The following is a 13,691-nucleotide window of genomic DNA, read 5'->3' on the forward strand; positions in this document are numbered from 1 at the left end:
AATCTGAAAGATACTACCCGAGACTCACCAGGGAGGCCATCGAAATATTTAAACACCAAAACAATTTCAACAGAAAAGAAGAAATTACGGCACTCAATCCAGATTGGAAGCGCGTTTTGCGCCAACCAGCATGTGCGCCGAAGCGTTGGAACCCCCACCCATCCCCCACGCATGAGCACACACGGCTGGGCGGCATAAATACGACTGGGAATCCAGCAGTTGAATCATTCTTAGTCGGAAAGCACGGGAGATCACTTCGCCCACTGCCTCATCGCCTTTGAAAATGTCCACCGCAGTTGTGGATGAAACGTCAGGAAGAAATTCCGATAGACCACGGCTTCAAAGCCCGGAAAACATTCCTAAATGTAATCTGACCGGCCGTGAAAGCCTTCATAGTCTGATAATTATAATTGATCAAAAATCGCTGAATTTTTTTGAACTATTTATGAAGATCACTCAAAATGTATACAATTTTTTGAATTAAACGTTCAACGAAATAGACGTTACACGGACATATTTCGACTAATTTTGGAACTCCATAAAATTTGATTGCTGAGAGCGATTTGATTTTAACGCACGAAATAACGTTTGAAGCGTTATTTTGTGCGAGCGTTAATTCGTGCTTCAGATAAAGTTTCTACAGGGTGGCAAATGAAACAATGCAAAATTAGTGAAAGTTACGGGTGTTCTCAGTTGGACAAAAAAACGTTGTTTATATTTCAACACCAGGCGAATTAAGATATAGACAGAAAATAATTAAATCTTTTTAAGTTTTTAAGTCCATCTAGGAACATGCCGGACTTTGCCAAATTCTGGAGTTTTTCATTTGGCGCCGTCTAGAAAATTTATCCGATTTGCTTAATTTTTTGCCGAAAAAGTCACTAACAAAATACAAATGCCGCTCAATAACGCTTGAATCATAAACCAAATCAATCGAAGCGAGCAGAATTTATTCTGTTCCAAAGTTAGGGAAAATTTAGCTGGGTAACGTTCATTTTCTTGAGAAGGTTTTTTGAGTGAAACTGACTATAGTTTTTTTAAATTTCAGGTTAGTATAACAATGAGCGCCCTGTATACTTTAGCCACGCAACTTTTTGGTGGCTACTTAGCCACTAATATTCCTCCCTGGTTGACGTGGATGAGATATACCTCGATGGTGCATTATGCCTACCAGAATATGCAAATTGTTGAGTTTAGCGATGGCCTGCCTATAGAGTAAGTAAAAAATTAATTCTTACATATTTACATTTAGGTAATGAGATAACAGACAATAAGTAGTTTATAATTTACTTGAATACAGTTTTTCCAAATAGAATAATAGTGAAAGTTTAAACTTAAATCATGCCACACGCAACTGAAGCTTCAAAGGCAAGAAAAACTTTTCAATCGTATTTTGGGAAATTCAACGAAAAAAATTAATATGAGGGGAATGGTCAAATTTTGCATTCAAATGGTTTTTGGTTGAAAAAAGATATAATGAGGGGTTTACACTTTCAATGCATTATATATTTTTTAATTATCAATGGCAATATTTTCAAACAAGACACGTTTTTTTACAAACAAAATTTTCCATTTAAGACGGTATGAAAATAGAGTACGATAAATTGAAAAATGAAATCTGCAGTCTAATATACACTAATCAGGATTTTGAAATGGTGAAGACTTTTCCGGCATTCTTTGAAGAACTGGTGATTTTTCCGTTTATCAGACCGTTCCGATGGAAATTTCGTAGATACATTTCGCTAGCACGCATGGCTGACATCTTCAGAGTTGCGTTCGACAGCTCGAAGTGAACACACTCCTGCAGCTGAGTTCCATGAGTGCTGGTGAAACGTCAGACGAAACTTCCATCGAAAACAGTCTGAAAGCAAAAAAACAATTCATCAGTTAGGTTGTTAAATTACTTTAACTATTTTGTTTGTTTTCAGATGTGCCGCAAAATCTAAATTCGCAATTTGCCAAGAATCGGCTCATATACCTGTGTCTTCCATTTTAGAGGCGCAAGGTACATATTGGCCCTTATGGGCCAACACGTTGGTTCTTATAGGGTTTCTATGCGTATTTAGGTTTCTAGGCTATATAGTTCTAAGATACTTCAATACCCCTAAGTAATTGCTAACCAAAATTGAACTATATAAGCACTGGAATTTGATATGCCAAAAAACACAGATTATTAGTTAAAATTTCTATTCTTAATGTTGAAATATATAGACTGACTGTTTTAGGTATAGAGTAATTCCAATTGCTACTAAGGCTTACTAAAGGCCTTCATTAAAATAGATTCTTTAGCCTCATAGAATCAGGTTATTCCTACCATTGAATAAATTGCCATTTTTATACGTACGTGTGTATCAACATAATGGATGATGCGGTAGTTGGAATAATTTATTCATTTCGACTTATCAAAACAGTAGGTATACATACTCAGATGAAAAACATTCGGGTTTTTTCTTGAAGAAATTGCGGCACTTTTATAAAATTTAGTATCAAAAACATATTCCATTATATCGATCATCCCATATGTGAAAAATATCACAGTTTTCTCAATCTGCCACTTTGTCAATATTGATCAAAATAATTTCCAGTGTTTAGTTTGTATCCGAAATTGTGATATATACAATAGTTTTCCGAACGAAACTACCGACTAAATAATAATATTTTGTATTTACATTCATAAATCAGGTAATTTTTACAGACAGTAATTCAGATGCGATAGTTTGTAATCCTTTCCGATATTTTTTGAGAATTTTATGGATGGCGAACAAACAGTTTTCTATTATAGTTTAAGTGTGCTATATTTTGGACAGTTTTTCAGTGACTGCATGAAAATAATGGAAAATCCACAGGCTGTGCTTAAAAGTAACTTTTCGTATCTTTAATTTTTTACATTATGATTCTACCGTTAAGTGTTAGTTTTAAGTGTAATCATTCCAGTTACAATTCATCTGAGAAAGCTCACAAGTGTTATTAACTCATGTAGAGGGTTTGAGCAAGCAGAGGCAAATTCAGATGCTCTCATTCACATTATGCACATTATATGAATTTGTTTCTGTAACTTTTTGAATAAGAAAGGGCAAAGAGTGGAAGTACCATGTGCCTTTTTGAAAGTATTCTACGTGCCAATAAATTCGATATAAATACAAGCAAAAGCAACCAGCTACGGCGACTGCCACATAATTTTGTTTTAATTTTAAACAAAAAACACCCATTGCAATTTTTTGGGTTCTCTAAATAGGGGTATGTTTAAAAGTTCACAATTTTCAAATTTTAATTCCGCAATTATTGAGTGCACTGTGTTAGTGAGCTGTGTGATATGGCGGGATAGTTAGGAATGGTGCTAAGGAAATAATTTCAATTTTAATATACGGTTAAGGAAACTTATGAATTGCATTGCTGGGAAAGGAAAATAGTAGGTATTTAGAGTTTGTAAAATTTGTTATGCGAAATCCACTCTTATTGATAAATATCTTATTAAGCCAACGATAGATACTTTCATTTGTTTCAATTTTAATAGTTCTCAACCATTGACCAATGTTTAATTATGGCTGTACTGATTTTTGACCATACTGTCTAAACATCTACTTTAAACTCTCCCTTAAAGAAAAACTTTAACAACATTTTTGATTTGTTTGCAGAAGAATTCGTTTATTTTGGACCATAAAGTAATTGGTTTTTCGCGTAAAGTAAATTTGAATCGCATTTGGATGTTACATTCTCAGTTTCTATGTAGTTCTAAAGCAATGTCGCGAAAATTGTCAGTGGTTTATATTTTTCTCAGTGAGGAGCATTAAACATCACATTTCACATTGTTATTAACAGAATATGTCAGAATGTCTTACCGCTATTATTTACGTTATAAACTTGGATTCTCGCTTTACTATTCTTTAATTTAATTATTCTAACACACTTATTAAAAAAACATATTTATTAAACACAATTGATCTTCAAGCAACTACGAACTGTACTAAACTTTTCAATATCAATATTGTGACTGTCTATTCAATTGAAAAAATATTTTTGAATTCAATTAAGATAATTTCAAAAAATATACACTTTTTGGAGCGTCAACTATCACTTTTATGTAGATTTTTTTATCAGGGAATACAACAAATTCGCGTGACCGAACATTGTACACCACAATTAAATGTTAAAAGTAGTCCTTTTTCGTCCCAACGTGCAATGAAGCTAATGATTGGATTATACTTTATAACCAAAAATACCAGCTGCTCCAATCACGAAATTGGAGAGTTCAGAGTTGCCTTTTAATCACTTTCAGAAACTCATAAGACTGTTCCCATTTTGAAATAATCACAATTTTTTCATAAATTTCCCAATACTCATACTGTATAATAACATTAATATCATCACATGCATTTGTCAAATATAATCACTAGACTTCTTTTTACGTATTATCTTTTAGGTTATTTTTTTTTATTTTACCTGACGAAGATGATTACCATTAAGTGTTCCATCACATTTAGTCAAAGATACAGCTCCTCCTTTGCAAAAGCATAACTTGTACAGATATTTTATTTATTTTTTAATTATGTTTACTGCAAGGGCGGGCGCTTGTATGTAGTATAACCATATACATAAAATAATTTGCCTTTTGTTGTTTCTTTAATAGTATGTACATATTTTATTTGATATAAGGATTCAAAACACAATTAATCATTTCTGTATTTGTGATATTTATTGATGATAATTTAACGCAATTGAAATTGTCCGTCGTTTCGGTTTGAAATCAAATGCCTATTTGAATAAGAACGTAAAATATACACTACGGTTAGAATTACAGTAATTAAAAAAATCAGACATTTTAAGTTCCTATAAAAACATTTTAGTATTCATCTGTTCCATTTAGCAGTTATTAAAGCAGAGCGTTTTATTACAAACCGTTACTTGTTTTATTGAAAAATCACTGATTTAACGTAAAAAATTGTATTCGTTAGATAATCTAGCGCATGAAAATATTTATATAACGTAAATATGTTTAGGACAATAATTATAAGAATATGTATGATCCGAATTTTGACTATTGAAAATCAGTTTAGGATCTAATGGATTACCCAAAGAATTATTTGTAATTTTTTTCGAAGCAATACACGCATCTTTCTAACTTATTTTCTAGTTTCACAAAACTGGTAACGCTTAAACTGATTTTTCAATTTAAAAACTGTAACTGTACTCAATAATATAACAAATAATTCGAACCATTCTTGATTTTTAGGAAATCTGCACGTTGCATTTGAATGAATCATATTTTAAACGTTACTTTTTTGCTTTCAATTTGTTGATGTTTAAGGCTTGTTGAAATTAATAAGGAATGGTTGGTTTAAATGATATTAATCACTTTATATAAACTATTGTTAACCAAATTTAGGCAATCTTTTATACACAATGTTTAGAACATTATCGATGTTACTAGGTGCAATCAAAATTTTAATATGTCCCTTCTAATCAACTTACACACGTTAAACATATTTTGTAGTTAACCTAATGAAAAGACCAAAACTCGTACTGCCATTTTTTATAAATAATTCCTTTGATTAGTAGGATAAAAAGATACATATTGTTATATCAAATGTATTCATATCATACCTAAAAAATACCCCTTATTTACCCCCATACCTTAGGTAATACTTATGTTATTGTATGTTATATTCATGTGTATATTTTAAAAACATTATTGTACAGACAAAACTTCTTGTATTTAACATGTTATGGCTAGTCCTAGCGTCTTCATTTATTTAGAATTTTTAATAAATTAATATGAAATAAAACATTTTGATTTCTATCGGTGTTTTATTCAAGTGTGTGTTGAAAATTGGTTAACTGTGTTTTTAAATATTAACGACAAAGATACATGAGAAAGTCGACGAAATGAACATTTTTGTTAACTAACTCCAGTAAAAGTATACAGTGTGTCCAGTATAAAATGATGTACATGGGGATATTGGAAACCGTTAGAGTTACAGGGTGGACCAAATGGGGAAAAGGTTGAGCATTCAAGTGCCTATAAATAATCTGTCATCAACTTCCTTGAACTCGGAAGAGCAACGGATATACAGGGAAAAAAGTGCGTTTTATAAAATCCTTTATATCGTGTTTATTATATAAAGATGTGCTTTTTAACGCTTCAAGCGTTACACGTTTAGGTTTTATTCAAGGAGACAAGCTTTAATTACAAAATATCACCTAGAAAAGTAAGAGCATCGAATTATAAAAAAAAAACATGTGAAATACAATTGTGGTCTAAAAATTAATGTAGTTAATTAAAATGAATTCGATTCTTGATTGTTAGTCCTGAATTTGTAATTTTGCACAAATGCTAATCTAAATAATAATGAAACAGTGCGCAATTTCAGGTTATATGTTGCAATGCAATGGCATCTAGAACTTAGCAGCTCCATCCGTTCTCTAAATATGAGCCAAAACTAAGAGCGGTTCTCAACACCCGCATTAATTGAAAATTTGTACATTTTGCGTAAAAACTCAACATTTCTCAAATGACGTTTGGTACAAAAAATTTTTGAATATAGAGCTTTTTCTGCAATGGAATCTAGAGCTGAGCAGCTCAACCGATTATCTAAATATGAGCCTAGCACTAAGAGCGGTTATCAACATCCGCATTAATTTAGAATTGGCGCATTTTGCGAGCAAACTAGAACCATTTCTTAAATGACCTTTAGATAAAAAAATCATAATTTAGGGCTTTTTTCTCTAATGGCAACGATAGATTAGCAGCTCAATCTATTTTCTAAATATAAGCCAAAAACAAAGAGTACTTTTAAATTCGTATTAATTTAGAATATGCGCAATTCGCGTGCAAACTAGAGACATTTCTTAAATGCCTTTTAGCTAAAAAATCGGAATTTAGGGCTCTATTCTCTAATGGCATCGAGAGATTAGCGGTTAAGCTGCTAATCTCATATTATCTATATATATCTCATATATATTCTCTAAATACGAGTCACAAACCAAGAGTGCGTTTCAAAATTAATTATTTTGCATTAATTTAGAGTTTGCGCAATTCGCGGGCAAACTAGAGACTTTTCTTCAATGCCTTTTAGTAAACAAAATCGGAATTTGGGCTCTATTCTTTAATGGCAACGATAAATTAGCAGCTCAACCTATTCTCTAAATATGAGCCAAAAACCAAGAGCGCTTCTCAAAACCCGCATTATAATTTAGAAGTTGCACAATTCGCGTGAAAAGTAGAGATATTGCTTAAATGACGTTGGGTACAAAAAAGTTTAATTTAAGGCTCTATTCTTTAATGGCATCTAGAGCTTAGCAGCTGAACCGATTCTCTAAATATGAGCCAAGAACTAAGAGCGTTCCTCCAGACCCGCATTAATATAGAATTTGCGCATTTTGCATGAAAACTAGACACATTCCTCAAATGACGTTGGGTCCAAAAAAAAATGTTGAATTTAGGGCTTTATTCTCCAATGGCAACGAAAGATTAACAGCTCCACCTAGTCTCTAAATATGAGCCAATAACCAAGAGCGCTTTTCAAGACCAGCATTAATTAAACATTTTCAGATTTTAAGTGCAAACTGGAATAATTACTAAAATTATGTTTGATATAAAAAGGGTGCCTTTTAAGGCTCTATCCCGCAATGGTAACTAAAGCGATGCAGCGCACGCGATTCTCTAAATAGGTACATATAATTCAAAGGCCAAAAGTATAGGAAATTATTCACCCTTGAAGAGCTGGAATTTGCCACGCGTATTTTAAAGAAGTTAAGGGAGAACATGCTTAATTAAAAATTAAAATTTATAAAACACGAAATGTTGCAATGTAAAAAAACCCCACGCTTCCCGGTTTTTCTAATATATAGCCAATATATTGATTGGTAGACATGTCTGCAGGTGGTTAACTAATTAATCTGCAGGTAGAAAATCCAGTTTTGTGGCTGCTGAAAGTACTTAAAAATTAAAAAAATTGGTTAATCTAGTATTTGCTTTTAGTAAAATAAACAAATTGTGACGAAAACAGATGCATACAGAAATTGAAAAAAATGACCCGTAAAATTAGCTGCAGAAAAATAACGAAAACTAATAATAAAACACCTTAATTAAAACTGGGCTTGGAATTACACGGTAATAATTTCCACATTACATTATAATAAATGAATGTGGTGGGAACCTAACAGCGGATTTCTGGTTCCATTGATGTCTTCAAGAACAGTCTCGACTGAGGTACGTCCGAATGGGTCAACGTTCGATTATGTTTCATATCGTGTACAATTCGACATGAAAAAAGCCATTCTTGTCTGGGTATGTAGTTAATTTTTTATTTAAGTGTTTGATGGTGGTTCCAATCTGGTGAATTTGCTTAAGCCATTTATAGTTATCTGGGCAAATATTATCAGTTGCAAGAACAACTTGTTGGTTCCTGGTACTAGCGACATCTGACACAATCAATAGGCGATCAGTTTCACCGATTTCTTTCACTGGTAGGGTACTGCTTTGCTAGTGGTACCAGTATACGAGGACTGATCATATTTAAACGGCAATTACTAAATTGGTTTTGTTTGGCTAGAATTTAACTAAAGTGCTGTCAACTAATATATTGCTCCATTTAAATGTTTAAACTTCTTAAAATATACACGATTGAACGCAATTCTAACTGACCAAACGCTATATTCCCATTTATTTAACAAGCAAAGGTCAGACGCTCAAATCAATTGTTATCTTAGTATTGCAAGATTTTTGCAGCGTTTTAATGTTTTGCGGGCTACTTATAATCGTTCAATTATGAAAAATTGCAGTAAGATGCTAGCGGGCCCACTGAGAAAATGTAGAAGGATCTGGACTGGTTTGCTTTTTTGCGCTTCAATAGTGTTGTTAGTGTTATGGATCGTTTCCTCTAGACATAATGAAATACATCCTAAACACATTTTCAGGTAAGTTTTAGCAGCAAAAAAATTGTGGCTTATAAAGAGAGATTTGTAAAACCATGCAAATTTAATTTGATTTGGATCATACAGCTGAAAATATTTATTGATTTATACAGCTAAAACCAGTCAGAGATTCGTTTGTATACCTAACAACTATATAAGTTTGTAGTTGTTATAAAAATGTTTTTATTTAGGGAGTGTTTGTATTATTTGTATATTACATACTTATAGTTTTATTTTTTAAATATTATCTACACGGGTTCAAAGCAGAATGTGTGCTTAATGCTCTTGATGTGATTCAAATTTGCAGTAAAAAACTTTCGCAAAAATAACAATTAAGCATTTGCTGTATTTCCAGGTAGATTAGCCAAGCAAACCTCTTTTATTTTATTAATTATTTGATATTTGTATCAGAAATCTATTACGCGGCTTATAAAATTGTATGCTTTTACACACTCGTATTGCTGCATATTATGAAATCCGAACTTTTCCTTTTATTTATATAAATAATCTTTATTTCCTACAGAAAAAGGCTGTCGACCCAATCGCTCTTCCTGTCCCTTTTCTCTTTATTAATTTTTGTATGGCAATAATCTGAAATATATTTATAACATATACAAACTTTGACATTTTGAAGAGAGATAAGTTATTAATTTCTGTAAATTGGAAATATTTATATCACTAATTGTACTATTGAAGGAAAAACAATCAAGAAGAATACATAGATAAAAATGGCGTGAAAGTAGTTATAGGCCATTATATTGGCAACCCTGTAAGAAAAATTCCAAATGCTACATACGACATGATTAACTCGAACAATTTCAACCCGCAACCAAACGCAGGAAGAAACGGAAATCCGGTCATAATTGAGCCGAAGGATTTACTGGAAATGCAACAACTGTTCCAAATAAATCGATTTAACTTGTTAGCTAGCGATAAAATCCCTTTGAATCGATCGCTCCCCGACTACAGACGAAAAAAGTGAGTATGTATCCACTTCAATAAAGTCGTTTTCTTCAGAAGAACTACGAATTTCTTCATACCTGCTAGTGTAACTTTTTGTTCTTTCAGGTGTGAATCGAAATTTGATGATTACCTAACTTATCCAAAAACAAGCGTAATTATCGTTTTCCATAACGAAGCTTGGTCGACTTTACTGCGAACCGTATGGAGTGTAATCAATCGTTCTCCTCGTCAATTGCTATCGGAGATTATTTTAGTGGACGATGCCAGTGAAAGAGGTAAGAAAATTCGTCGAATCCTGAAAAAAAAATTAAACCCATTGATGCATTGTAGCGTTCCTAAAGCGTCCTCTGGACCAATACGTCTTATCCCTGCCAGTAAAGACGCTGATTCTACGTAGCACTCAGCGCATAGGCCTAATAAAGGCACGACTTAAAGGAGCTAGAATCGCTACGGGAGAAGTGCTAACATTTCTGGATGCACACTGCGAGTGCACGCAAGGATGGCTAGAAAGTCTATTATCTGTGATAAAAAATGATAGAAAAACTGTCGCTTGTCCAGTTATAGACATTATTCACGATGATTCGTTTGCATATATCAAAAGCTTCGAGCTTCATTGGGGAGCTTTTAATTGGAACTTACAGTTTAGGTAATTTTTGCATCTACTGGACTAAGATTTTGAAGAATGAAGATAATGAAGTCTAGACATTAAACGTTCTTCTGATGGAAGATATAAAAACTTTTTATTTCAAATTTTTGTTTGCTAATAAAATGTTATAGTTTATCAACTAATTTTTCCATACAAGTTCTAGCGGTTGAGTGACACATTTGATAATAGTTTTCTATCGGAACTTTGCTTATATCGGCGTTTTTCCGAACTTTTTTGACACTCAGATGATTAACTAAATTGTTTCTATACTTAGATGGTATACACTGGGTGGTCGAGAGATGTTTCAAAGAAAAATAGATGCAACTACACCGTTTCCTTCTCCAACCATGGCTGGTGGCCTTTTTGCCATTGACAAAAAGTACTTTTTTGAAATCGGGTCATATGATGAGAACATGAATATTTGGGGCGGCGAAAACTTGGAGATGTCTTTTAGGTGAGCCACATTAGATCAAACTAATCAACATTTAAAATTAGGACCAAATGATTAATAATTTCAGAGTCTGGCAGTGCGGTGGGAGAATTGAAATTGCTCCCTGTTCACACGTGGGTCACATTTTTCGGAAGTCCTCACCATATTCATTTCCTGAAGGTGATTTTTAACTCGCTCATTCACAAAAGACACTCAAAATATTTATTTTTCCTAGGCATTAATAAAACGCTCTTTGCCAATCTAGCCAGAGTGGCATTGGTTTGGATGGATGAATGGGCAAATTTGTATTTCAAGTACAACGAGCATGCGAGACTAATGAAGCAGAGTCAGGATGTTACTTCGAGATTGGCGTTACGAAAACGACTCCAATGCAAGAGCTTTGAATGGTATTTGGACAATGTTTGGCCGCAGCATTTCTTTCCGAAAGATGATCGCTTTTTCGGTCGGGTGAGAAATGTTGAGGAAGATTTATGCCTTTGGAAACCGGAAAGGAAAGGACTTTCCAATCAACCTATGGGTCTAGCTAAGCTTGATAGGTAATATGTTTCGCATTTTTACGCTTAATTTTTGTTACCATCTGATGCATGGTGCGTTTAAGGTTAAGTGTTTAAGGCTAAGTGTTGTTAAATATCAGACCTTTTCAAAATTGAATTTTCTTGTATTATAATTTGATTTATTTTCCTGACTGCGTGCAATTGTTATTATATTCTTATCCTTCCTTATCCTGGGTCTCAGTCAAAGTGTGAAGTAAAAATTTTGAATATCGTTTATTTCATTACGTTTCGGCGAGACAACAGCGCCATCATCAGATTTAAAATTTACACAAACTACAAACACCAATTCACAATGAAAACATGTTGTACAAAAACTATAATTTATAAAGCGTTAAAACATTCATTAGTTCTTGAAGGAAAAAACCCTTCCTGTTGGGAGAGCAAAACATTTAAAAAACTTAGCTCATAATTGGCAAACACCAATGAAATAAACGATATTAAAAATTTCTACTTCACACTTCGACTGAGACCCAGGAAGGATAAGAATATAATAACTTATATTATAATGTAAAGAAGGTTGTTGAATACTTAATTTTTCATTGGCAAAAATTTTAGATGCTTGGAAGATGACGTACCTGAAGAAATGTTTGTGATGACTCAAGACGGTTTCATCATGACCGATGATTCCATTTGTCTGGATGCACCTGAAAAAGAAGGTTTGGGTCCAATGAAAGTGAGAATCATGGCATGTAGCTCGTATTCTAGACAGAAATGGGAATATGACAAACACGTAAGAAAATTGCAAGGATTTTACGAAAATATTTCAATTGATGTCGATGTTTTTTCGATAAAGTTTATTATCCAAAAATTATGGGAACGGTTTATGATTAAATAACCTTTTTATTTTATTTTAGAGTCAAGAATTGCGGCATTTGACAAACAAAAAATGCTTGGATACGTATAGTTCCGAATTACTAGTAGATAGCTTAATTATTAAGGATTGCAATGGGAAAGATAGTCAAAAATGGAAACTGGAAGCCGTAAATTGGAAATAGATCCGCAAAAAGGCAAAGATGTTTTCTGTACATATAAAAAGTAATTTGCAACGCAATCGAAAGAAAGCAAGCATATTTCAAGAGATTTGTACATTGTTGTCCTGAATAATTTAAAATTATAAATGTCACAGAACACAGATATTAACAAGAACATGAATACATATGTTAAAAGAGGCAAAAAGAAAAACTCAGCCTGCTCGTACATAAACACTTTTTGTACAATTTCATACAAATTTTACCTGTTTTCAATATTGCGGAAGTATCAATTTTGAGCCTAAGAGCTCTAGCTAAAAGAGTCTATTTTTTGCCCTCTGGAATTTGCAGAAAGTCAGCTATAAAAATTCTAACATTATTAACCCAGATTTACAAAATTATTTGCAACGCAATCGAAGGAAAACAAACATATTAGCAAGAATATGCAGATGTTAAAAGAGGCAAAATGCTAAAAAAATCAGCGTGCCCTTACACTAAAACTTCTTTGCCTAATCTAATGCAAACTTTACTTTTGTTAAGGTGAAACTTTTAATTTTGCGTCTAGGAGCTGAGAAACTTATTGTTTTGCCTTCTATTTGCAAAACATTGCATTGTTATCTGAAGCCATGAAACTATACGAGTCTCTTAATATATCTTATTACATTAAGAGCAAGAAGTACGATTTTTTTAGAGCAAAAAAGTCGCTTTTACTTACCAACTTAGAATTAATAATAATAAATACAAATAAAATTAAAGTCGCACTAATCAAATCTGGCGTTTTAAATATTTGTTGTATTGTTGAGCAGGCGCTAAAGTACTTTCCTGTTCTCCACCATTGGCCATGCGCGTTAAAGCTGACGACATGTTGACTTTTCCTTGTTATTTGAAGTTTGTAGAAAAATAAAAATTATGTAAGTAGAAACAAATGTAAATATCGAATTAACGCAAAATAGTAAAACACTTTTGATTAACTGTGTTTAATTTAAATAGTTGCTCATGTCCAAACTTTCGTGCGTGTAGTGTGTGTAAAACATTGTTCGATACTGTTGGAAATGTAGTGAAAAGTAAGCATAAAGCCTTTATTATTCATATTATTATTATTAAAGCGCGGAATATATGCAGTTAAATTCAATCAAAATATGCGCATATATATGCATAATTTTTATTCCAAATATGCAATTATATGCATTTATTTG

General features: G+C 32.7%; 2 protein-coding genes across 3 annotated transcripts in view; both read left to right on the forward strand.

Annotated features, from left to right (window-relative positions):
• Nucleotides 1-5,795, forward strand: part of LOC109536917 (ABC transporter G family member 14) — a 115,940-nt gene extending 110,145 nt beyond the window's left edge. The window contains 2 exon segments of the mRNA XM_048663698.1: nt 1,049-1,215; nt 1,929-5,795. Coding sequence (XP_048519655.1) covers nt 1,049-1,215; nt 1,929-2,112 — 351 coding nt within the window. The 3' untranslated portion in view covers nt 2,113-5,795.
• Nucleotides 5,796-8,178: 2,383 nt separating this feature from the next.
• LOC109536947 (polypeptide N-acetylgalactosaminyltransferase 3) lies at nt 8,179-13,265 on the forward strand. 2 transcript variants are annotated; one of them, XM_019903430.2, is made up of 10 exons: nt 8,179-8,287; nt 8,782-8,916; nt 9,610-9,891; nt 9,982-10,151; nt 10,207-10,522; nt 10,797-10,976; nt 11,041-11,132; nt 11,188-11,509; nt 12,083-12,257; nt 12,382-13,265. In XM_019903430.2, the coding sequence occupies exons 2-10, from the start codon at nt 8,786-8,788 to the stop codon at nt 12,520-12,522; spliced, it is 1,809 nt and encodes a 602-aa protein (XP_019758989.1). In that variant the 5' UTR covers nt 8,179-8,287; nt 8,782-8,785; the 3' UTR covers nt 12,523-13,265. The 2 variants fall into 2 exon arrangements, with proteins under 2 accessions (XP_019758989.1, XP_019758988.1); XM_019903429.2 differs by lacking the exon at nt 8,179-8,287 and having other exon boundaries at nt 8,689-8,916.
• Nucleotides 13,266-13,691: the final 426 nt, after the last annotated feature.

This window comes from Dendroctonus ponderosae, unplaced genomic scaffold (assembly GCF_020466585.1).
Source record: "Dendroctonus ponderosae isolate FM_Combo_2020 unplaced genomic scaffold, Dpon_F_20191213v2 Dpon_F_20191213_2, whole genome shotgun sequence".
NCBI lineage: Eukaryota > Metazoa > Arthropoda > Insecta > Coleoptera > Curculionidae > Dendroctonus > Dendroctonus ponderosae.

Bases quoted from the DNA above. Each gene is read 5' to 3' on its own strand.
- LOC109536947 (XM_019903429.2), top strand. From the start codon at position 8,768: ATGAAAAATTGCAGTAAGATGCTAGCGGGCCCACTGAGAAAATGTAGA. The intron at 10,523-10,796 runs GTAATTTTTGCA...TTCTATACTTAG, and splicing joins AATTGGAACTTACAGTTTAG to ATGGTATACACTGGGTGGTC. The intron at 11,510-12,082 runs GTAATATGTTTC...CAAAAATTTTAG, and splicing joins GGTCTAGCTAAGCTTGATAG to ATGCTTGGAAGATGACGTAC.